Source organism: Oncorhynchus tshawytscha, linkage group LG27 (assembly GCF_018296145.1).
Source record: "Oncorhynchus tshawytscha isolate Ot180627B linkage group LG27, Otsh_v2.0, whole genome shotgun sequence".
NCBI classification, from domain to species: domain Eukaryota; kingdom Metazoa; phylum Chordata; class Actinopteri; order Salmoniformes; family Salmonidae; genus Oncorhynchus; species Oncorhynchus tshawytscha.
Genome location: NC_056455.1, coordinates 12,114,074 through 12,139,742, shown reverse-complemented (window position 1 = coordinate 12,139,742; position 25,669 = coordinate 12,114,074). Strand labels below are relative to the sequence as shown.

General features: G+C 44.8%; 1 protein-coding gene across 3 annotated transcripts; it reads left to right on the top strand.

The window, feature by feature from the left end:
* The first annotated feature begins 1,344 nt into the window (after positions 1-1,344).
* Positions 1,345-24,015, top strand: LOC112226074 (KN motif and ankyrin repeat domain-containing protein 2). 3 transcript variants are annotated; one of them, XM_024390292.2, is made up of 13 exons: positions 1,346-1,620; positions 11,194-11,302; positions 16,020-16,089; positions 16,541-17,992; positions 18,298-18,510; positions 18,605-18,719; positions 18,814-19,572; positions 19,700-19,787; positions 20,060-20,279; positions 20,539-20,681; positions 21,043-21,243; positions 21,567-21,665; positions 21,774-24,015. In XM_024390292.2, the coding sequence occupies exons 3-13, from the start codon at positions 16,050-16,052 to the stop codon at positions 21,828-21,830; spliced, it is 3,387 nt and encodes a 1,128-aa protein (XP_024246060.2). In that variant the 5' UTR covers positions 1,346-1,620; positions 11,194-11,302; positions 16,020-16,049; the 3' UTR covers positions 21,831-24,015. The 3 variants fall into 3 exon arrangements, with proteins under 3 accessions (XP_024246062.2, XP_024246060.2, XP_024246061.2); XM_024390293.2 differs by lacking the exon at positions 1,346-1,620 and adding an exon at positions 10,657-10,756; XM_024390294.2 differs by lacking the exon at positions 11,194-11,302 and having other exon boundaries at positions 1,345-1,620.
* Positions 24,016-25,669: the final 1,654 nt, after the last annotated feature.

The window sequence follows — 25,669 nt, the reverse complement described above, 5'->3', positions numbered from 1 at the left end:
CTCTACTACAGGCCTGATTAGTGGAGTGCTGCAGAGATGGTTCCTTCTGGAAGGTTCCCCCATCTCCACAGAGGAACTCTGGAGCTCTGTCAGAGTGACCATTGTGTTGTTGGTCACCTTCCTGACCAAACCCTTCTCCCCTGATTGCTCAGTTTTGCACTGACATGCACTGTCAACTGTGGGACCTTGTATAGACGAGGGTGTGCCTTTCCAAATCATGTCCAATCAATTGCATTTACCACAGGTGGACTCCAATCAAGTTGTAGAAGCATCTCAAGGATGATCAATGGAAACAGGATGCACCTGAGCTCATAGCAAAGGGTCTGAATGTTAATGTAAATAGGGTATTTGTTTTTTTTATTTTAAATGCATTTCCAAACATTTCTAAACCGGTTTTCACTTTGTCATTATGGGTTATTGTGTGTAGATGAATGAGGAATTTTATTTGATCCATTTTAGAATAAGGCTGTAATGTAACAAGATGTGAAAAAAGTCAAGGGGTCTGAATACTTTCCGAATGCACTGTACTGTATATAACCTTGAGGGTTAATCATTCTAGACACATGGTTTTACTACCCTGGGAATATGAGTCCCAGGACTGGATTTAGCCAGCAGGGGAAATGTTTAAACAACTAAATTATTAAACACCTTCGTTTATTAATTGATAGGCTATAGGCCTGTAGTATATTGTGTTAAAAATGCAGATGGGTATCTAATTTTTATGTGTATCGACATATGGCATATTATTGCTTTATTAATTTTTTTAAATGAGATGTAACGTTCCATTTCGAGTGGATTATGAATAGGCTATGGATGGGTTATCCTGGAGCAACTGAACGGGTATAGTCATCTGGCTCTCAGGACGCATCTTTGCAGACATGAACCACCCTAATTATTGGCCAGGTGATGCAGAGCGGACCCCTCAGATCTCTATTTGAACCTGATGTCGGAGTATGCGCCCCTTTCTGTTATTTTTCATCGTGCAATTAATTTCCTGTGCCGGTGTGCCTGACATTGTAGCCGTAATGTTTGTCTGCCGAAGTAAACACCCACTCTATGGATTTAGTGTGTGTTATTGGTATGTATCACGATATACAATAAAAACACACCCACCCTTTTTAGGCATAAAATCAATCAGTGATATAGCTGTGGTGTATCCATTCTCTACAACTGTAACCACATTTACGTCCCTCAATCGACTATTTAGTCTTCTGTAAGACACGGGTAGATTCCAGGGGAGACTAACGTATGACGTCATGTTACGGGGACCATATTACCCATGCGCAGTCACCGATACATTTTTTTTATGGAATGGAAAGAAAGCAATGCTGACGGACTTTAGGTCACCCTTGCATTAGGCTACATTTCTAGAAGTCACACTGAGCCATTAATACGACGACTCTCTTATTACAACTCTTACATTTTACAATTTTGAATGAATATGCAGAGATGTCGGAGTGTAATGGGGCTTCTAGCCTAAGGTACTAGTCTAGTCTAAAGACGCTCCTGGCCCTTTAAGAGCGGAGGGAGGGGGTTCTGAACCGCTTGGCTGCGGTGTTTTTGTCTCCATGTCAGTGAGCGCTCCTGGCCCAAGACGTCTGAACGGATTTATAAGGATAGGTAAGGACAACAGCCTTTTGATAAGATCATACATTCTTAATTCCCAGCAGCTTGTATGTTAACATTTGCTCAATTAATAAGTCCAAAATGGTGTCTTGCGTAAGATTTCTTTTGTCCTATCCGTTCCCCGGATTGTGTCTTACTTCTAGAAGTAACGGGTCTCTTATTGCCCATTCTCTATCTATTTAACTGCGTTATGTTTGTATGAATTGGTGTGCACTTTTCCCTAAATAGTACTATAAGTATTAATGGCCTAATGAGTGGTTTTGTTCTCGTGTATAGTAGGTTATTTGGCTGAGTATCATTGGCGATAACGCGCTCCTCGAGGGAGCGCACACAATGCATTGGGTACTGGCGCGTGTGTTATCCCTAAGACGTTTTGTGTTTAGGTCATGTTGGCTGAATTTTATTGACAGCTGAGAGAGCGGTCTCACATTTTCACTGAGGTTATTGTTCAAATTGGAGAGAAGATATTTAGTTAATATTTGCGTTCTGGAACATTTTGGAAACTTGCCAGCCTCACTCTGGCTAAACTTTTTAAAATTCGGAACTTCAACTAAAACGTTTTTCGATCATGTTCTTTCTTCAATCAAAGAAAGTTTTGAAGTTGAATTCCTGAATAATTTAAGATGAATCCCTCATTTAAAGAAAACCCCGTGATTGCCGTTACTCCAGGGAGAGGGTGGGTCCTTCCATTCTTCCACTTTTCATTAGCCTACTTCCAGATGTTCATCACTTTCTCATTGCCACTCTGCCCTTAAATTTGGTCTGGTTTAACCGCCCGTCCGTGACTGGTGGTCAGTTCAGTGAACGGATGTCTGCCTCAAAAGCTATAGGGCCTAACAACCAACAGAAAGTTGAATTCATTCTATCGGGTTTTCCTCCTCTCTAGAAGAAGCAGTATCTGGAAGAACATTTAACGCCTGTAGGCCTAATAGCCTACTAATGATTTTCAAGGTTTATCTATTGGTAATTATTAAACTGTTGAACTTTGGAGAAGATGTTTACAACCCAAGTGTCATTTTGTGGGAATAGGCTACAGTCTAGATAGGCCCGTATAATTGTATGGGGTCCTTTGATCAATCATTGATCACTTGAAAGCAGTCTGCTTTCACACAGACTAGGCCTACTTTATAGGTGACCGACACAGTTATCCATAGGTGTCCTAGAATGTAAGGTGCCCAGTTGGAGTTTTCCCATGCTCGTGCCAGCAGCAGCGGGGATGGAATGCGTAGCCTGTCTCACCGACCACATTCCCGATTACAACGTTTGGAACTAGGGGCGCTGTAGTGCAATTCCAAATGGAGGAATGCAAGGTTATAAAGCCAATTTGTAGCGGTGGACCACACGCTGGGCATTTTAAATGATGTAGCTAGACTAATGAAATTACGCCATTAACCTGCATGAAGCTTCATGTCTGTGATTGTCTGGATTTATTAGAATTTGCGGACAGGTCGTAGCGGGCCAGACTGTCCCCTTGCTGACACCCATCTGTTCAGCTGAAACCATGGTTACACACATGAGCAATTCATTTAGAGTTGCCTATCACCTTGAATCAGGTAGTGGAATATAATTACAGATGCTCTGTGAGTTAATGCGTGTAGGCCGTCAAGGTATATTTCACTCTGCCATTTTACAGTTCATGTCTCCTTGTGGAGTCTGGAAACTAGTCCTATCACATCAGTCAATGAACAATTGTTACTGATTCAGTGAGCAGAAAGCCTTCTACTTCTGCACAGAAAGGCATGTTATACTTGAGCCTTACACTACTGCCATAGAAGGTGTATAATAGGCCACAGCTCAAATACACATTTGGACATCATGTATAGTTTTATGCAAATTTCACACAAACATACCGTTTCTTGTTTTGGTGGGAAAATGGATCACAGTTTGTGCACCTTTTTAATGATAGAATATCAATATTTTTTACTTTAAAATTAGAGTAATTTATCACCAAATTCTCCATCAGTATTAATGTTTTTTTGGTGGAGCCTGTAGGCTATAGATCCTTGCTTATGACGGCTAATCACCCATTGCTGTGGAGAGGAGCAGATGTATTTAACTATAGCAGGGGATGATGACATAGCTCTTATATTAGAATGGGGCCAGATTGGTGGATTTGGCCGTTGAGGGTTAATACCCCTACTTATTTATCCAGACCTACAGCCAGAGACAAATCCTTTAACGTTTTCAGTCAACATATTCCTTCATCATGCATGTAGAGTCCAAGGAAGCATGAAATCATTATCTGCTGGACTAATCTCTGGAGGTAATCCTTCTTAATACATGAATCGTTCCGAAAGGGAAGATATATTTTTCTATTTGCTGACTCGCAACAACCTACTAATACCTTGTTGTGTGTTTGTGTATACCTGCCGTGTCTATTGGTGTGGTTCAAGTCCTGCTTGTTGTTATCTCATTTACTTCACTCATTGAGTCAGTCTGGAAACAATCAATGAGGATCCCGGTGAACGGGTCACTTATATACATCAACAGTGCTTCAGTGCTTGACTACTTCCTTCCGTTGCCCCACTGTGCTGCATGTGACCACCACTGACTGGCTCCACTGACCTGAGGTTTTAACCCCAAAACTGCTGTGAGTCTGACCAGCATTCCCCTGCCTGACCGGACTAACAGCTCTGCTCTGGTCTTCGTCTCCATCTCCCCTGAACCTTCCCCAAATCCTTTCAGAACACTGCCTCTCTGGCCTCCATCAATCCTTATCCCTCTACCTCCCGTTCTGCACAGGAATTTTCCCTCTCTCTCTTTCTCTCACTCTGTCTCTCACTCGCTGTCTCTCCCATTCCTTCCACCTCTCTCTCTAATGCATACAGTTTTTCTTCATTTGTTTCTGTTGCAATTCCTGTCCCTGGGCCCCACCCTTAGCCAGGCAGTTTCCTTTTGGAGGGGTCAACACAATGACCAATGGCAGCTGTGATGCTGATGTTTATTCTTCTCCTGTTCCAGACGTAATGTGAGCAGGCAGGCAGGGCTGAGGCCAGGTCAAGCAGTAAGGCCACTCCCTGGCTGTATGGGCCAGACTATTTACGCAGCGTGCCGTCTTTTCTCTCCAGACCCTACTCCTCCTTAATGTTAAAAACAGTCATCCTATTTGCTTGCAGTAACAGGGCATAGGCTACATAGCTTGGCTGGGTTAAGGCTTCACTAACATTTTCAACCTCTCCCTGACCCAGTCTGTAATACCTACATGTTTCAAGCAGCCCAACATAGTCCCTGTGCCCAAGAATGGCAAGGTAACCTGTCTAAATGACTATCGCCCAGTAACACTCACATCTGTAGCCATGAAATGCTTTGAAAGGTTTGTCATGGCTCACTTCAACACCATCATCCCAGACACCCTCCAATTCACATACCACCCCAACAAGTCCACAGATTATCTCTATTGTACTCCACACTGCCCTCTCCCAACTGGGTAAGAGGATGCTGTTCATTGACTACAGCTCTGCATTCAAAACACCATAGTGCCCTCCAAGCTCATCACTAAGCTAAGGACCCCGGGATTTAACACCTCCCTTGGCATCTGGATCCTGGACGGTCTGCCCCCAGGTGGTAAGGACAGGCAACAGCACATCTGCCATGCTGACCCTCAACATAGGGGCCCCTCAGGGGTGTGTGCTTAGTCCCCTCCTGCACTCCCTGTTCACCCAGCCACACAAGTCACAGATTGTTGTCTCTGCTACCGCACGGCAAGTGGTACCAACACACCAAGTCTGGAAACAATAGGACCATGAACAGATTCTACTCCCAAGCCATAAGACTGCTAAATACTGTACTAATAGTTACGCAAACAGCTACCTAGACTATCTGCATTGACCCTTTTTGCAGTGACTTTTTTTTTTACTGCTGCTGCTGCTACTGTTTATTATCTATCCTGTTGCCTAGTCACTTTATTCCTAGTTATATGTACTGGCTCAATTGCCTCGTACCCCAGCACAATGACTCACTCACACTCCGTGTGTGTATAGTATGGCCAAGTTATCGTTACTCATTGTGTATTTATTATTACTTTTATTGTTATGTGTTATTATTTTTCTACTATTTCTCTATTTTCTCTCGGCATTGTTGGGAAAGGCCTGTAAAGTAGGCGTTTCACTGTTCGTCAACACCTGTTGTTTACCAAGCATTTGATGAAATAAAATCTGATTTGAAAAAATGTGATGTCTTCACTGTTCCTAGTTCAAACCCACTATTAGTTATTCAGAAGCACATCGCCCACAGTAGTTTGTTATACCCCGGTCATATGAGAGCATCTGTCCTCCTCATGCACATGTGTAAGTCTTGTTTTTCATGAGAATGAGGCACGGCATTTGCTCTAAAAAGAGTGGTTTACTTGTAAAGTAACCAAATGATGATAAATGGCTACCATCCTTGCCACTTCTGAGTAGAGACCAGCAATTCATTGGTCATTAGTTATTAATGCATGACCAGTTGGCTAAATTAAGCCATCTGTTAGGATGAGAGTTAGGGTCACATACAGCAGTCCTCAGCAGATGCAGAAAGAGCCAGGAAGGTTTCTCCTCCAGAGAATAATGTAACACCAGCATGATGTATGTATTTGTTGGTTTCCAAAAGAGTTTTCATAATAGTTCCAATTTGACCATGTATTGTTCGTTAAAAAATAAATAAATAAAAGGTATTATACACATTGGACTGAGGTCAATCATAAGTAGCCTGGGTGCTGACAAAATAACCTTGGAGGGGTCAACACAATGACCAATGGCAGCTGTGATGCTGATGTTTATTCTTCTCCTGTTCCAGACGTAATGTGAGCAGGCAGGCAGGGCTGAGGCCAGGTCAACCTTCATTTAGAAACTAGAAGTGCTGCCTCTTTGTGTGCTGGGTTTCTATTGTGAGTCACTTTTGATCCTTAAACCAGTAGTGGAATGTTCAAAATATGATAGTAATCTTACAGGCGTATCAAGTTCAGATGATGAAGAAAGGTCTTTTCAAACGTAATTCACCCTTGGTCAAGAGTTCCTCTTGAATCCCTGTGATGTCTGCCCTGTTTTGGCAAGAGCAGAGGACACAACATTATGGTGTGGCTGCTGGGAGTTTCAATGACTCATACTGGTGGATTCGAAATCTTAGAACAGTCATTGGTGTTCTCATTCTAGAAGTTTCCATTTAAAAGTTATTCTCTTCTCCCTCCTTATTTTCTTTCTCTCCTCCACTCCAGCCTCGCCCCTCTTGTTCACCCACACCCCTCTTTCTTTTCTCCGTCTTTCACTCACATACTGTACCTCCACTCTCCTGCTCTCTCTTTACTTTACTCCCTCATTCTTTCTCCCTCTCCGTCTCATTTTCCCTCTCCTTGTTACTTTTTCTCCTGGGCTTGGAGGAAGTGACTGGGTTGTTTCTGGGTCCTGGGGGAATACAGCGACGGAGCTCCTTTTCCTGTAACCCTTTCTTCATCAGACCTCAGGCAATCCCACAATAAGCTATTTTAATGGCACATCAATGACATATAGTCCTTTATAATGAACAGTGAGAAAGGGTGACCCACGACGTGCCCTCTTCCAGTCTGGGGTCTGGTGTTGAGGGGTTGTGGTGTTGAGTGCCTGTGCACGGTGATACCTTTTGAGTGAGTGTACTGCATATATGTCGTCATCTCACTGCTGCTGTTGAAAGGTTACTACTGTCATGGTGGATTTGATACTCACCACTACAATTTCCCAGCGTGTTTAGATGGAAGATGAGAACGGAGTTACTGTATGCCCTCCACATTTTGTTTCTTCAGAGCTTATACCTGAAACAATGAACTGAAATGATTCAGCTGTGTTTGTGGAGCTGTGGGAGTTCCATGGGTTCAAATGATCCTTGTGTGTGTGTGTGTGTGTGTGTGTGTGTGTGTGTGTGTGTGTGTGTTTTCAGCTGTGTGATGAAAGGGTGGCGGGTGCAGACGTGGGAGTGTGTGTTAACCTATCTCTTCAGAACTGTTTGACTCTTTCACAAAAACAAGAATGTACAAAAGTTTGCAGAGCCTACCTCCTCCCTCATAACACTGGACACGACATACACATTGCTATATACTGTGTATGTTGGTATATACTGTGTAGGTTGGTATATACTGTGTGTGTTGGTATATACTGGGTATGTAGTTTTAGTTTAGTTATGACATTTTATAGTCTGTATAAACTAGTTATTACACCGTTATTCTCTATTGTGATATTTACTGATGCCTTCTAGTATGATAGAATCACATTTGTATTGATTTGTGATGACTGATAAGAGTAGGAGTCTAAGACATGTACACAGACCTCCCAGACATTGGTTGCTCGTCATCACTGGGCCTATTTGTATTTCCACTCTCTGACAGTGTCTGGATCCACAACAGGGCCTCAGACAACATCACATTTGTTTTGAGGCTTATTTTCTATGCTGTAACAGTCTCTCTCTCCCCTATCTCTCTCTCTCTGTCTATCTATGTGTCTCTCTCTCCCCTATCTCTCTCTCTCTGTCTATCTATGTGTCTCTCTCTCCCCTATCTCTCTCTCTCTGTCTATCTATGTGTCTCTCTCTCCCCTATCTCTCTCTCTCTGTCTATCTATGTGTCTCTCTCTCCCCTATCTCTCTCTCTCTGTCTATCTATGTGTCTCTCTCTCCCCTATCTCTCTCTCTCTGTCTATCTATGTGTCTCTCTCTCCCCTATCTCTCTCTCTCTGTCTATCTATGTGTCTCTCTCTCCCCTATCTCTCTCTCTCTGTCTATCTATGTGTCTCTCTCTCCCCTATCTCTCTCTCTCTCTGCCTCTCTTTCTCCCTCCCTCTCTTTCTTTTATTTATTTATGTATGTAAATATGGGTTGATCGTGTGTGTGTCTCTCTCTCTCTCTCTCTCTCTGCTTTTCTCTCGGTCTCTCTCTCTCTCTCTTTGCCACTCCTAGCTCTATATTAGAACCAGCTGTGGAACTAGGGGCTGAATGAATGGCTCATTGTGATTTGGCTGTCGTTCCTCTATGAGGCTCTGTTTCTCTCACTCTCTCCTTCCTCCCTCTGTCCCATGACAAAAGTATTCAACAATGGACTGTGTAAGATAAAAGGTCATAATGTGACATTCTGTAAATGGAAATGTCTGACGTCATTTGGCCACGACTCCATAATGAAATGTACTAGTTTAGTCCTAGGCGTTGCAGTGAAAGCCAATTTATGAGAAAAAGGAAATAACCTCCATTATCACGCTGCTTATCTCCTGGAACGTATTTGTGACAGGACGAATCTGAAATCACATGGATTTGCAGATAGCGAATATAGGCTGTATTCCTTGCAAATCACGTGTAAGTATAGGTGATGTCGTGGAGATGCCTTGGCAAGATCCTGGGGCAACAATATCTGGGCCGGCCCAGACGGCATCCCCAGCCGCGTCCTCAGAGCATGCGCAGACCAGCTGGCTGGTGTGTTTACGGACATATTCAATCAATCCTTATCCCAGTCTGCTGTTCCCACAAGCTTCAAGAGGGCCACCATTGTTTCTGTTCCCAAGAAAGCTAAGGTAACTGAGCTAAACGACTATCGCCCCTTAGCACTCACTTCCGTCATCATGAAGTGCTTTGAGAGTCTAGTCAAGGATCATATCACCTCCACCCTACCTGACACCCTAGACCCACTCCAATTTGCTTACCTCCCCAAGAGGTCCAGACTTTCTGACGGACCGCCCCCAGGTGGTGAGGGTAGGAAACAACATCTCCACCCCGCTGATCCTCAACACTGGGGCCCCACAAGTGTGTGTTCTCAGCCCTCTCCTTTACTCCATGTTCACCCATGACTGTGTGGCCATGCACACCTCCAACTCAATCATCAAGTTTTCAGACGGCACTGCAGTGGTAGGCTTGATTACCAACAACGACGAGACGACCTACAGGGAGGAGGTGAGGGCCCTAGGAGTGTGGTGTCAAGAAAATAACCTCACACTCAACGTCAACAAAACAAAGGAGATGATCGTGGACTTAAGGAAACAGCAGAGGGAGCACCCCCCTATCCACATCGACGGGACAGTAGTGGAGAAGGTGGAAAGTTTTAATTTCCTCGGCGTACACATCACTGACAAACTGAAATGGTCCATCCACACAGAAAGCGTGGTGAAAGAGGCGCAATAGCACCTCTTCAACCTCAGGAGGCTGAAGAAATTTGGCTTGTTACCGAAAACAGTCACAAACTTTTACAGATGCACAATCGAGAGCATCCTGTCGGGCTGTATCACCGCCTGGTATGGCAACTGCTCCGCCCACAACCGTAAGACTCTCCAGAGGGTTGTGAGGTCTGCATCACTGGGGGCAAACTACCTGCCCTCCAGGACACCTACACCAGCCGATGTCACGGGAAGGTCAAAAAAGATCACCCGAGCCACTGCCTGTTCACCCCGCTATCATCTAGAAGGCGAGGCCAGTACAGGTGTATCAAAGCTGGGACCGAGAGGCTGAAAAACAGCTTCTATCTCAAGGCAATCGGACTGTTAAACAGCCATCACTAACATTGAGTGGCTGCTGCCAACATACAGACTCAATCTCTAGCCACTTTTATAATTAACATTTGGATGTAATAAATGTATCACTAGTCACTTAAACTATGCCACTTTATATAATGTTTACATACCCTACATTACTCATCTCATATGTATATACTGTACTCTATACCATCTACTGCATCTTGCCTATGCCGTTCGGCCATCACTCATCCATATATTTATATGTACATATTCTTAATCATTCCTTTACACTCGTGTGTATAAGGAAGTTGTTGTGAAATTGTTAGATATTATTGCACGGTCGGAACTAGAAGCACAAGCATTTCGCTACGCTCGCAATAACATCTGCTTACCATGTGTATGTGACCAATAAAATGTGATTTGATGATTTGATTTGGGTGTTCCTGTGAAACCAGAGGAGTGTGTTACATGGCACCAGGTTCAAGAGTGTGAGTCAAGAAGTGCCTGAAAACATTGCTCAATGTCATGACAGGGAGGTTCCCAGCCAGCCTTGGTTGATTGGCCATATAGCAGTCTGTGTTGTTGTGGTTCAGACTCAGACGGATGAGACATTTCTCAAGGCACTAGCTGCATGGAGGTCTGCTGTTGCTCTGAAATGAGGTCCATCGACTCGTGAATTTGATTGGCATTTTGTGGTGAGATGGAAAGGATGTTTTTCATGTGTGGAGCTGTCACTCTGAGGCAGTGGAATGTGTTTCTTGGGTTTGTTTTCTACTGCAGACCTGGGTGTTTTTAGTCTTACAGTAACCAGTCCTTGGTAACCTGCCTGAACAGTGGGTAATCCCTGTTTTGTATGAGAGGCCTGTTTGTAGCCCTCTGGAGAGGCTGGGATGGACCTGTTAGAGTTGTCATGGACGTTTTGAGATTTGATGGCTGGTTAAAGATTCACCGGATACCTCAATGATGTGCTTCATTTGGAACTTGGTTGCATTTATCCCAAGTTTATTTTGTGGGTCGATCTGGTCTTTTCTGTTTTCTGATCTCTATCTCAGTAGGTTTATGAAATGGATGTTATGATTTCTTAATATAAATGTTAATATCGTTCCATTATTTTCCTCCATGCTGTGCTCAGGTGCTGACCGTGAGAAAGAGGGGAGGGAAGAAAAATAGGAGAGAAGAGAAGCCAGAGTGAGGAGATTGGGGAGGAGGAGAGACCAACCCTGCAGCACTCTGAGCAGCTGGTATGGAGCAGAAAATAAATCCCTCTTTTCCTAATTCATAAACCATTCCCATTCCCAAACTTGTGCAGAATAGCAATCACACAAAAGGCAGTTATTTAAGAAGTGGGTGGAAAATTCCATGATTTTCTCTGGGTTGTGGGATTCAAGGTATTTCTTACTTTGCTATAAGCACAGCTTAATCCCCGTGGCAATAAAAAAGGAGGCAAGACTGAATAAAGACAACGTGTTGGACATACAGTCAGGTCCAAAATTATTGGCACCCTTGATAAAGATTAGCAAAACGGACTATAAAATAAATAATAAAAATACTGAGACATATTGTATGCTCAAATAAATTGGGAAATGATATTGTTATTATTATTATACTAATATCATTGCTCAGAGAAAGAGATTTTGTTTAACAAGTAAAGCCATTTTCTCTAAAAGATAGGGTTCAAATGTTTGGCACCCCTGTTTCCAATACCTTTCAATACCTCACCTTGCGAGGATAACGACACTGAGCCATTAAAAAAAAGGTTTTATATGTTTTTGCTCATCTTTGTCAAGGGTGGCAATAATTCTGGACCTGACTGAAGTACTAGCCCTGAGAGTTTTCTTCCAGAACTAAACCTACTGTATCTTACCTACTAACCATGATGGTCACCCTCCTCTGATCACAAAGATATGTGTGGTAAGAAATGTGGTATGTATGTTTTGATACAGGTGAGGGACACCTGTATCTTTTATTGAGGGACTCTGTGTGATAACAATGTAGCGGTATATTAGCACATTCTGAAACAGCTTCGGTGTATCAATGTTGCAACAAGTCACAATGATTTAAAAGTAGCCAAGCAGCAATCACGCAGGCACACTCTGGCATCCAACAGGACATCAGCAGTCTCAGAGACACATCCTATTTTGTGCTTGAAGGATCTGAGTTTTTCTCCCCTTGATTTCTAATCTTAATAGTCAGAGTGGGGGACCCTGGAGGCGGGCAATGTTAACTTCCGCTGGTCTGGAACGTGGGGAGGAGGGGGGCATCAGTCTCGGGCAACTCCTTCCTCCTGGAGGAGGGTAGAGAATGGCTGGAGGAGGAGGAGGAGAGGAGGAGGTTAAAGTCTGCGTCTGGGAGTGTATCACTGAAGAATGGTTGGCTGGCTGTGCTGGTGCTGCTGAGGAGGAGCTGGGGGTACACTGGACTCTAATCACTGTCATCTCAATGGAACACTGTTTACAGCCCAGAGAGAGAGGGAGTAAGGTCACCCACATACATGGTGGAGCACAAAGACACGGCAGACACACACTTACGGGTGGACACCCACGTACAAACACATGCACGGACACTCTCACTCACTCACACACACACACACACACACACACACACACACACACACACAAACACCTAACGAGGCACTGTTGTAGAGGCAGATGCAGAAGGTTTGGGGGAGGGTAGGAATTGGAGCACCAGGCAAAGCGTTAAATAGAGAGAGGCGAGAGAGAAGAAAGCGGCCCGTAACAGAGTACGTGTTCCTACGTGAGTAGGAAAATAAAGGAATATTCAACTAAATTGAGAGTTAATATGAGAAGGAGAACGAGAGAGAGAAGGAGGGTGTGGAGAGGAGAGTTTTGGCCGTCGTCGTTGCTGAGGGCCGGGATGTTTGTCACGCTGTGTAGCTGAACTGAACACTCTAATTATATCTCATCAACTGTGCCCCTGTCAACCAGACCTCCGCCTTCCTGTACTCTCTCAATGACACACACACACCACCTTCCTGTTCTTTCTCACAGACACACACAGAGACATCTGACACACTCACATTCCATATTTCAGATACGCTCACATAAGCATTTATACTGTACTCATACCAGGAAATGCACATTAAACAATGCATCTCAGAAGTCATTTGATTTGTTTAAACTACTTTTTATTTTATTTGAATTATTTTTTAAATAACGTTTCATTTTTATTTAATGAAAAAAAAAAAAACTTTTTCTTCCCGATTTCGTGGTAGTTGGTCTTTTGTCTCATCGCTGCAACTCCCGTACGGACGAGGCGGAGGTCGAGAGCCATGCGTCTTCCGAAACACAACACAACACAACACAACCCAACCAAGCCGCACTGCTTCCTGACACAATGCCCATTCAACCTGGAAGCCAGGCACACCAATGTGAGGAAAGACTGTACACCTGGCGACCGTGTCAGCGTGCACTGCGCCCGGCCCGCCACAGGAGTCGCTAGTGCGCGATGAGACAAGGATATCCCTGCCGGCCAAACCCTCCCCTAACCCGGACGACGCTGGACCAATTGTGCCCCGCCCCATGGGCCTCCCGGTCGCGGCTGGCTGCGACAGAGCCTGAACTCGAAGCCAGAATCTCTAGTGGCACAATAGCACTGCGATGCAGTGCCTTAGACCACTGCGCCTCTCGGGAGGCCCTTGTTGCAACTACTTTGATACTAACACTACATGTCCTGCCATCATTTTGCGGAGGTATCAAATCAATCTATCAATCATATCAAATTGTTTGCCTTCTTTGTTTGTGTGTGTGGGGGAGGGGGGTTCGTGTGGGCACGTGGTGTGTGCGTATCTGTGCGTGTATGTGTTTGCGTGGGCGTGCATGTCTGTGTGTGTTGCCATATCAGTGTGAGAAAGACAGAGATAGGGAGAGCTACAGTATACAGAGAAATTCAGGCTTCAAAAATACCAAGTCAATCTAGTCAATGTTTCCAAGTGCCCTACTTTCCCTGAAATGGGCAAGAGCATAAACAGGCGCTGACGAGAGTCATGAGATTAGAGGGAGGGAGAGGACGAGCGAGGGGAGAGACAGAAATTGAAATGAGCAGAGAGAGACTCCTTTCTTGCTGATGGAACAGAACAGTAAACTGGGCATGAACTAAGTATGCCCTGAGAATAAAATCAATTCAAGTCCAAACTTTTGATGTCTGTTTTACAGATTCAGCTGGTGAGGCTCCAGTGACTAATGCAAGAGATGTAATGCTGAAAAAGTGAATCCCCAGTTCCCACAAATGAATGACCTAGAAAGTTAATATTTAGCAGCCGGGGAGACACACGGAATCAGAGACCCCTCATTGTGGGCAGTATGTCATCGCTGGCAGCATGTCACTTTCCTCTTGCCACAAGCAAACATAAACTGCAAAGGGTGTCAGAAGAATAGCTCAGCCATCACTATTAACTTCCAAACAGAAATGTTAGTACACCAATAGCAAGACATCCAGTAGGCGAATAGAAAGAAAGTTCACAACAACATGAAATATGCATTGGTTTTCTCAGTGTCGATCCCAGTGTGCATTTGGTCATTGTTTTGATTGTGTTTAATGTGGTGAATGTACTATCTTGGTTTGAGTGTATGGGAGCAAGAGGAGGGGGAAGGGGGATGAGGGGAGACAGTGGTCAGCTGAAATCTCTTTATCGTCAGCTGACGAATAGAGGGGGAGAGAAAGAATGAAAGAGGAGGGAGGGAGAGATGGAGGGAGATACAGAGAGAGGGAACAGAAAGGGGAAAATAAATGGAAAAAGAGTGGGAGAGAAAGAAAGGGCGAGAGTGTCTGTAAACCCTAAATCGAGAACCTCTGTTAGTGTTCACAAACGATTCCTAATAAGGCTGTAACTGGCAGCCTCCGACCTCTCTCTCCTGGAATAAGCTGCCAGGAAACTTTCCCCTTCTAACTCTTCTCCTCCTCGGAATATTAGAACCAGAAACAAACTGTGTACTTTCAAGCAGAAAGATGTACTATCAAGCAGAAAGATGTACTGTCAAGCAGAAAGATGTACTGTCAAGCAGAAAGATGTACTGTCGAGCAGAAAGATGTGCTATTGAGCCGAAAGATGTACTATCAAGCAGAAAGATGTACTATCAAGCAGAAAGATGTACTATCAAGCAGAAAGATGTACTATCAAGCAGAAAGATGTACTGTCAAGCAGAAAGATGTACTGTCGAGCAGAAAGATGTGCTATTGAGCCGAAAGATGTACTATCAAGCAGAAAGATGTACTATCAAGCAGAAAGATGTACTATCAAGCAGAAAGATGTACTATCAAGCAGAAAGAACATAAGCAGGCAGAAAAGTACAGAAATGGCTAATTGAGGCTAAATATATTACACATAGAGATTCTTAGGGACATATAACAAGATGTTAGATATAGCCAACCCACCATATGACCATCCTACAGTATGACCAATTAAACTCTCAGGCCATCCCAACAAAGAAGCAGTATATTGACCAATACAAACCCAGCTTATGTTACTCTGCCCTCGTGAGAAAGAGAGACTCTTCAACTACAAGGGTTGTCATTGTGACCCTACACTCTTAGAAACAAGGGTTCCAAAGGGGTTCTTCGGTTATCTACATAGGAGAACCCTTTTTGGTTCCAGGTAGAATCCTTTTCGGTTCCAGGTATAACCCGTTTGGGTTCCATGTAGAACCCTCTGTGGAAAGGGTTCTGCCTGGAATGAAAAGGGTTCTACCTGTAGCCAAAAATGGTTCTTCAACGGGTTTCCCTATGGGGACAACCGATGAACCCTTTAAGGTTGAAGATTTCACCTTTTTTCACTGGCCTTTCCCCTGCTGGTGTATCTATTGTATCCCACCCCCCACCCCCTTTGTGTACAGTGTATTGTCAAATACCTTACAGTGGGTTGCTCCATTAGGAGTAGTTATTCTGACTGTGTTGTGGAAGTGTTTGATAGGTTTGTATGACTGTGTCTTTCTCTCCCCCCAGGTGAGGTTTTGTGGGTAAACGTGTGACATCATGGCTCAGGTGCTGCACATGGACCCCAGCTTCCCAGGAGGTATGGTCCTAACTCTATACTCTTTCTATTTCTTCACATCATAATACTGAATCATCTTCCACAAACTGTCATGTGAGTGAATAATCTATTTCTCATGTAGGGACTGTTTCCCAGACACAGATTAAGACTAAAAAGTCATTTCAATGGAGTTTCTCCCTTTGGCATGCTTTTCAGTCCAGGATTTAACTTAATCAGCCTTGGCCTGAAGTGTTTAACATCCAAAATAACTTAGATCAACCTAAGGTCTTTAGATATCTTAAACCAATCAAGGTCTGGCTATAACCTACTACTTTATTTATCAAACTGTTTCTACCTAATTTGTGTAACTACTATTAGAGTATATACCTAAACACTCAGTATCCCTGAGAGATAATGCTATTTTCTGAAGTCTGAGTCCGAGATTAGATGGCAGATTTTTGCTTGTTTTAACTCTATTTCCTGTTCCCTGCAGGGAAGCTTACCCCGTCCGCTCCCCCCTCCCTGCACGGGAAGGAGCAGGAGGCGCCCTACTCTGTGGAGACCCCCTACGGCTACCGTCTGGACCTAGACTTCCTCAAGTATGTCAACGACATTGAGAAGGGAAACACCATCAAGAAGGTGCCCGGTCAGCGCCGGCCCCGCTACGGGTCTCTCCCCCGGGGGTACGGCTACACAGGCTCCTGGTGGACCTCCACAGAGTCCCTGTGCTCCAACACCAGCCAGGACAGTCGCCAATCATCCTTCTCCTACTGCGCCCCAGGCTACCACCCACACAGCTCCCACTCCCACTCCCAGAGGCCCAGCTTCAGCACGGCCCGGGTGGAGAAGACACTGCTGGATGCCCGCAGGAAGTTGGAGGAAGAGAAAGAAGGGGCCCCCAGGAGGTTCTCCAGCACACTGGGTAGCATGCACAACAGCATGGCCGGATCCACCACCTCCCTGAGCAGCGCCCACAGCTACAACCGCACCCATGGAGGAGGAACGGGCTCCTTCACCCCAATGAGCTCCGGCATGTCCACGCCTGTGTCACCCACCCCGGCCCACCTGCAGCATGTGAGAGAGCAGATGGCGGTGGCTCTCAGGAAGATCCGGGAGCTGGAGGAGCAGGTGAAGACAATCCCCGTGCTCCAGGTGAAGATCTCTGTGCTGCAGGAGGAGAAGAGGCAGCTAAGCGTCCAGCTGAAGAGCCAGAAGTTTCTGGGACACACCCTTGGCTTTGGCAGAGTGGGCCGGCCCCGAGGGGAGCTCTACATCGACATCCCAGAGGAGGAGGTGAGCTCTGGAGCTGAAGCCACCACCAGGGTTGCAGCAGGGCCTCTGTCCCCCACCACCCCCACCAGTCCTGAGGGCTCCAGGCCGCAGGCAGACTCAGGCTGTGAGATTGAGGACACGGTGATCGTGGGTGGAGCGCGGCCGGCTGGGCAGAGGGAAGTGCGTACCATTGGGGTGGGACCAGAGGAGGCGAGGGGCAGCCAGCAGGTGGATGTGGGCATAGGGTTGAAGGAGCAGGACCTGGGGCTGGTGCCGGAGACAGAGGCCCTGAAGAGCCAGGTGGGCCAGCTGGAGGGCCAGCTGAAGAGGACGATGCAGGAGCTGTTGGCTGCCCAACAGCAGGTGCAGGCAGCTCAGAGGGAGAGGCAGGCTCTGGCCCCCCAGGCAAACCACTCGGTCAGGGCCACCAGTCTGAGCTGGCAGGAGCAGCAGGGACGCAGCCTGCAAACGGTAGTCAGCTTTACCCAGCAGCCCCATCACCGGGCGCAGAGAACTGTGGGAATCCAGGTGTACACGCTGGAGCAACCAGCCACTGTGGTGGGGGTGGGCACGTTGCTCCGAGCAGAGGGGTGCAGCTCCCCCTCCCTCCCTCCAGGTGGTACAGTCCTGGAGGGAACCCACAGAGGACATGCACAGGCCCTGGGCCCAGAGGGTAGGTCTGACTTCAGTGATAAGTTCCAAGTGATATCAAATTAAATGAAGTAGGTTTAAATGGGGCGGCAGGTAGTCTAGTGGTTAAGAGCGTTGGGCCAGTAACCTAAAGGTCACTGGTTCAAACCCCTGAGCCAACTAGGTGAAAGAGGATGTCGATGTGCCCCTGAGCAAGGCATTTACCTCTATATGCTCCTGTAAAATGTACAAATGTTTTCTATAACAATGAGTTGTTAGGTTGAAAAACCATTTTCTTTGATTGTTGATCCCTTCCATCTTTTGTCCTCTTCCTTTCCATTCCTCCAGATGCAGCTGTTGAGCTGCCCATCGCCATCTCCTCCAAACAGGTCCGAGAGGTCCTAAGAAGTGAGGTGTCCACCTCTGTGCCTGTCACTAATCCTGCCATCGCCATTGATACCATTGGTAATCAGATGGCTTTGCTGCATCTGAAGGAAGGAGAGACACCCCAGCACACTGCCATAAACACCGTCCATTATCAAGAAGACCCATCAAAGCCAGGTAGCTATGGACCGTGCGACTCCTTACCTTAACCCTCCCGCTAACTGTCCCTGACGTAACATAACATTGTGGCAACATTGGGTCTTCTCTCCAGCTGCAGCAGCCTCTCCCCAGACCGCCCTGAGGTCCATTATGAAACATAAGGCAGAAGGAGAACCTGGCTCTCCATCCACCAAGAAGAACCTGCAGTTCACTGGAGTCAATGGAGGGTACGTGTGTTATTGATAGTGTGTAACAGTGTATTCATGTTACACTACAGAGATCGTGAGTTGACATGTGTGATAGATCTGTTCTGTCCTGCAGGTATGAGTCCACCTCCTCAGACGACAGTAGCAGTGAGAGTTCAGAGGAGAGTGATGCCAGTGAATATCATGAGACCACAGAGAAACTCCCAGAAGCACCAGAGTCTGCAGCGGGACAGCACCAGCAAGCAGCAGCAGTCCCAGTCTCCTCCACAAGGCTAGAGCATGCCACCCCGCTCCCAACCACCACCGTCCAACCACCAGCCTGTCAACCTGCCTCTGAGCGGAGCACCAGCCAATCAGCAACCATAAGCATAGGACTGCAGCATGTATCCACCTTATCACCAACCTTGAACACTGCCATGCAGCAATGTGCCTCTGACTCTACCCCCACTGAGACTACCTACCCATCTCCAGCCAATGACTGTGTCCGTCAGGGGAGTATTGTCCAATCATCGGTCCCAGACCCTATCCTTCAGGAGTGTACCTCCATAAATACTAGCACTGAACCCACTACACCTGAGCAGTGCACCATCCAATCAGCAGCTACCTGTTCTGCACCCCCCAAGCCACCCAGATGCCAACCAGAAGCCACTAACCCGGAAGTAAGGCAGGGTGTCACCCAATCAAATACCACTGATGTCACCGTTCAGCTAGATGCCATCAAATCACAAACTACTAACCTCGCTCCTCAGCATTGGGCTACCCAATCGTCAGCTACTGAACAAAGCTCCCAGCAGAGGATAGTCCAATCATCAGCCTCGACACCAGCACCTGGAAACGCCCCAAGTGCTGCTGGAGCAGCCAATCAAGAAACCAGGTAAACCAGCATAACCATTTAAAAACTCTAATCAGTAGATGTGTCATTCCATCAATGATTTCAAGTGCATTATGATATTGTGTATGTATGTGTTTGAATTTGTTGTGCTTTCTTTCATCTCTGTCAGACTGGAGTTCAGTGAGAGCCTGATGGCATCTCTCCATGCCCTGCAGAAAGCCCTGGGTGAACCAAATGCTTTCAGCCAGCAAGCAGCAGTATGCAATTCTCTTTTACTCTGCCCACCATGCCAGTTTAGATGACTTCATCTGTGACTTGTCATTTCATATAGTCACTTTCTACAAGATTGTGTTCATGTAACCAGCGGGATTTGAACTCAGGTCTCCTGCACTTTACAATACTGGGTTATCCCATTAAGCTAAAGCAGTCAGGCCTACATCCATCTGTGTATCATAAACAGTGTGAGTTACTCTGACCAGTCCTGTCTGGTTGTTAGTCTGAGACCGGTCTCTGTGATTTCCCTCCCCAGAGGACAGCCTACACCACAGTGCTCCAGGAGTGGCTTCGTGTGTCCTGTCACAAGGCAGCTGACACTGCCATGGTCAGGGCCTATATGGATACCTTCTCCTCCGTCTCCCCACAGCTGCTGAAGTTTGTGGTCAATATGGCCGACGGCAACGGCAACACGGCCCTGCACTACACCGTCTCCCACTCCAACTTCCCTGTGGTCAAGCTGCTGCTGGACACTGGTGAGTGACTGGGGGATGTGTGTGTTTACAGACAAGAGAATAGTGGTTTACTTTTATGGTGGACAAGTAAGTGTTTAGTTTGTTCGTACAGTACATGGATCAGCACTGTATGAATGTGTATATCTAACACAGACTTGTGGTCTGCCATAGATACAATGGACTGTATGTATAACCTTCATGTACTGCATGACTGTTAGTGGAATGGTTTAGGAATTTAATTCCCATAATAAACGTGTCCTGGTCGCTCTCTCCCTGTCAGGCCTGTGCAACGCTGACAAGCAGAACAAGGCCGGGTACACAGCCATCATGCTGACAGCTCTGGCTGCCTTCCACTCTGACAGTGACCTTCACACTGTCCTGCAGCTGCTGCGCACAGGGGACGTGAACGCCAAAGCCAGCCAGGTACACTATGCCCCCTGCTGGACAGCAGGCCTCCCTGCACACAGCCAAACTCAGGCAGACCAATGACGTTCCTCCCGAGCCCCGAACAAAATGGCTATTTCAGCTACTTCAGTTAGATGGCTCCTTTGCATGTATGCTGCTGATAGCTCCACATCGTATCTATGTTCTGGTTATGTTGGGCCAGGACATGTCTTTTCTTGCCTCCGATGGTTTTGTAATTTTGTGTAAGAAAAGCTGACTGTTGGTGTTAGGCCAGCTCTTATAACTACTGCCTGGAGTTTTTCCAGGTCAGAAGGTCACACGGTCAGGAGACTGGTAAAAGTCATGGCCTTCCTAACGGGTAACTGTTGTATGTTGTTAGGCGGGTCAGACGGCGTTGATGCTGGCAGTGAGTCACGGGCGAGGTGACATGGTACGGGCGCTGCTCTCCTGCGGGGCACAGGTCAACATCCGTGACGACGACGGCTCCACGGCGCTTATGTGTGCCTGCGAGCACGGCCACGTCGACATCGTGCGTCAGCTGCTGTCTGTGCCAGGCTGTGATGTCACCCTCACTGACAACGTGGGTCAACAAGCCTACTCCCAAACTTCTAGGATTTTACATAGCATTTTACTAGTTGTTTTCCCACCCCGTTTTCCCTACTCTCTGTCTAACAGCATCTATGAGTCTGTCTCCCATGTCAATACAGTGTCTTTGACTGTTTGTTTTTTAACTTTCTCTTCTGTCTCTGTCTCTCTATTTTGCTCTCGGCGGTGCAGCTGTGTGCACCAGCTCCCAACCCTGTCTCTCATCCTTCCCTCAGCCTGACCTACTTTGTCTTGCCTTTCTCACCCTCTCTCTCTTTGGCAACCCAACCTATGGTTATCTCTCTCTCTCTCCACTAGGATGGCAGTTCAGCCCTGTCCATAGCCCTGGAGGCCAGTCAGAATGACATCGCTGTGCTTCTCTACGCTCACCTCAACTTCGCCAAGCCTCCTTCCCCTGTAAGTGTTGTCAAACAGAGAATGTACGTTAACATTTGAACAAAAACAAACACACAACACTTGTGGGTGCATCAGGTGATGATTTATAAATATTGTTTTACCCTCAAGGTATCACCAAAGTCTCCTCTTTTGGGATCCTCTCCCCCCTCTGGTGAAACAAAGTGACCACACACTGTAAGATACCTTTTGGAGAATTTAGCAGCACCTCTTCAACCAGCTCCTCAACCATTCCACCACAAGTGTTGATATCTGTGTATATATATATATATGTGTGTGTGTGTTCGTGTGTGTGAGTCTGTCTGTGTGTATTTGTGTGTGGGAGAGTGATTGTAATGGTCTTTTGTCCTCTTCTCTCTGTGTGTTCTCTCTGTATGTACTGTGTGTGCACGTCGGCATGAAACCCAGCATTTGACACGATCCTAACGCATCTTTTCTTCAAACAAAAAAGGAATTCATCGTGATGCTATACTCACATATAGTTCTTTACGCACAAGAGTCTGATTTTTTTTTGTTACAGTGTTGGTTGAAATCAATCTCCGATAATATTCACATGACAGAATAAGCCGTTCCCCTTGAAACAGCTCAACACACAAACTCAACTCAGCAATAATCCCACTTACATTCATTTTGTGTTTTTTTATTGCCGCTAGATAAGCAAGATTGTATTACTTTACCGTAGTTCATTATTGTAGCTTATTTTTTGTTCATATGCATTTGTTACTTATTACTGTACAAGCAATATATGTCATTCTATATACCATTGATAATCGATCAGTTGCAAGGACACAGTAGGAATATGTTGTGTCTCATCACAATCATTTATGAAAATGCCGAAAGTCACCCATATCACTGTGAAATTATTAATTCACCCATATCATTCTAAAATGACAAAATCACTCATTCCATTCTAAAATACACATATCTCTCTGAAGTGTCCTTTATCGATTGTAATCAGTCAGCTGATTGGTGCTAAAACAATTCTGATACAGGACTCCAGTTTAATTCAGCACAATAGATTGAGATTTCTACACAACCTTTATTTACGCTAGAGTATTTTTGATAGGTTATTTTTATTCAATCCAAATTTCACATAGGTAACGGTATGGATCTTCAACACTGTTAAACAGATGACAACCTTTACACACAGCATTGCTACTTTAGATGTCAGACACCTAGCTGTGAAGAGGCCTACAGCACCCTTATCAGGATACTGTTGTTTTAAATTATGGTCTTACTGGCTAACTTCCAACCACATTTTAGTCGTTGTAACAGTTAACCATTTTTTCAGAATTTTTATCCAAAGATCTTCCCCTCATAACAAACTATTTTGTTACACTGTATGTTGTGGTGATCCGTCTGAGTGTAAAGATAATAATATGTGTTGACCAGACAGATAATTCCCAACAAAAGATTTGGTAGCAGCAGCATTATCGTTGAGGTCAATAACAGTTGTAATGTTCATGAGAAGGCAACTAGAAATGGTAGCTACTCAAACTCTCCAATAAAGGTACTACATTTCTGAAATGAAAGATTGTTTATTTTCTTGAATAAAAGGTTTTATGAGTGGTTTTACTGAGGGAAGGAGTGACGTGGGGTGTTTGGGTACTGACTAGGGTGTGTAGGCAAGGTTCAAATTCCTGTTCAGTGGTCACCCTTTTTGGATTGGTTGGTAACTAGAAAGTGATAGAATGGACTATGGATCTAATGAAGAATTTGCATTGTAATATAGGTATACCAAAATTATTATAATATTTGACATTATTCTACAGTAGTAGTGATGCATAAAATTATAATTTAAAAAGGATTGAAGTCCAAAATACAAAAATACACTGAGTATACCAAACATTTGGGACACCTTCCTAATGTGGAGTTGCCTCACCCTCTGAATGGCACACATACACAGTCCATGTCTCAATTGTCTCAAAGCCTAAAAATCCTTCTTTAACCTGTCTCCTCCCCTTCATCTACACTGACTGAAGTGGTTTTACAAGTGACCTCAGTAAGGGATCATAGCTTTCAGCAGGATTCACCTGGTCAGTCTGTCATCCAAAGAGCAGGTGTTCTTAATATTTTGTATGCTCACTGGTGTCTCAATTTGGATTTATATTTTTACGTTAACCCCCCCTTTTAATATAGGATTTCCTGAGAAATTGGATTCTATAACGTTTTATATTGGTTTTACTTTCTTTTTTATACATTTCTATTTGTATTACTTGTTCACAACTATAGGTTTACCTACTCGCACATTTGTTTGAGTTTTTTGCCTTCTGTAAAATGCTCAGTTTGTATTTTTCCCCATTTGGTTTTATGGGTTTTTGGAAGAAAATAATAAATCAGCTTTCATCGTAAATCGTCTCTGTGTGTGTTTCTAGTAATAGTAGAAACTGGACCAATCTCTCTGATTAGAATAAGGCCTTTTTAAATCTTCAATACATCGTGGATGATACTGTAATTATAATCAATTCCAAGACAATGTTCCTCTGCCCTTACGTAGGCTATTAGACTAATCCGTTAAACTAATAATCATATTCAATACAAGTAGGCTATTAGCCTACTATGCAGTGGGTGTTGAACAGGACCTGGCACGCAATTAACGTTTGGCAAGGTGTTTGAATAGAGCATTTCTCGAGCCAGCTGTAGCCTAATTGTGGATGATTTGACCAACAGAGCGCGCTGTTGCATTTAGTGTAGTCGTAGATTTATTGGGCCCGCTGCGCACGCTGTCATGTCTGCAGCAGACCAGCAGAGGACACTTGTAGATTGAATTTGAATTGGAGACCAAAATATTGTTTCCCCAATTTCCGTCAAAAACAACAAAAACAAAACCATCAAAAAAAGCAGACTTCCACTTTGGCAAATAACCAAAATCCACTGCGCAACGCAATGCTTAGGCTGCCTATAAACCCCTTTTCAAAATCAAATCGCCTGCTGCCAATGCCATCAACATTATAAACACTTGAATCTGGTCTATTAATCATTACCTCGTGCATTAAAAATGTTCCATTACGATTTCCAATTGTATGCCTATTGTATGTGACACATAGGCCTATTGTAAACTAAAGTTGTAAATAGTTAACATGTTCTTCTTGATTTAGCTATGTCACCGAAGAATATAGATTTTGCCTCAGAAGAATCAATCATGTTTTACATTTTGACACAGTTGACCCCATTGTTTGATTGATTTGCTGGTCTACTGATATGTCGATTTTAAAGAGTTATGTGAAATTACGAAATGTACCTTCGTTGTGATACAAAAATGTTCAATAAATAAGTGTAACTGTAAAGCATTGATGAAATTTAGATTGTATGGCCAATGAATGCCCCACGTATGGCCCATGGTACGAACAGGATAATGACAATCAGCATGACTTTCTTACAAAAAGGTAAAATGTTCAGAATGTCCCTATACATGCTTTAAAAGCCAATTGACGTCAAACAATGAAAGTGACTCTGGTGTCGTAGGGCATACTATCCCGGAAATATGATCTGAATCGAAGTACATACGTGCAATGCCAGTGCCACGCTAACTGAGCGACTAGGGTGGAACCAGAACACTGTAATAAACCTGACGCATGTTTCTTTGAGATAAGCAGAGACAGAGATAGATGCCCTTATCAATGTGAACCCCACCTCTTGTTAGAGCACCAACTCGTCCAAAAATGAGCTCATTGCTAGACAAGTTGAAATTCACATTCAATTCCTTTGTAATTGTGTGTTCGTTTTATAGGTCTATACACGTTACCAGTCAAAAGTTTGGACACACCTACTCATTCAAGGGTTTTTCTTTCTTTTTAATACTTTCAACATTGTAGAATACTAGTGAAGACATTAAAACTATGAAATAACAGATATGGAATCATGTAGTAACCAAAAAAGTGTTAAACAAATAAACGTTTATTTTTCATTTGAGATTCTTCAAAGTAGCCACCCTTGGCCTTGATGACAGCTTTGCACACTCTTGGCATTCTCTCAACCAGCTTCATGTGGTTGTCACCCGGAATGCA

Excerpts from the sequence above, each read along its gene's own strand:
- LOC112226074 (XM_024390294.2), top strand. The coding sequence starts at position 16,050 with ATGGCTCAGGTGCTGCACATGGACCCCAGCTTCCCAGGAG. Across the intron at positions 16,090-16,540 it reads GGACCCCAGCTTCCCAGGAG|GGAAGCTTACCCCGTCCGCT; the intron begins GTATGGTCCTAA and ends TGTTCCCTGCAG. Across the intron at positions 18,511-18,604 it reads AGAAGACCCATCAAAGCCAG|CTGCAGCAGCCTCTCCCCAG; the intron begins GTAGCTATGGAC and ends TCTTCTCTCCAG.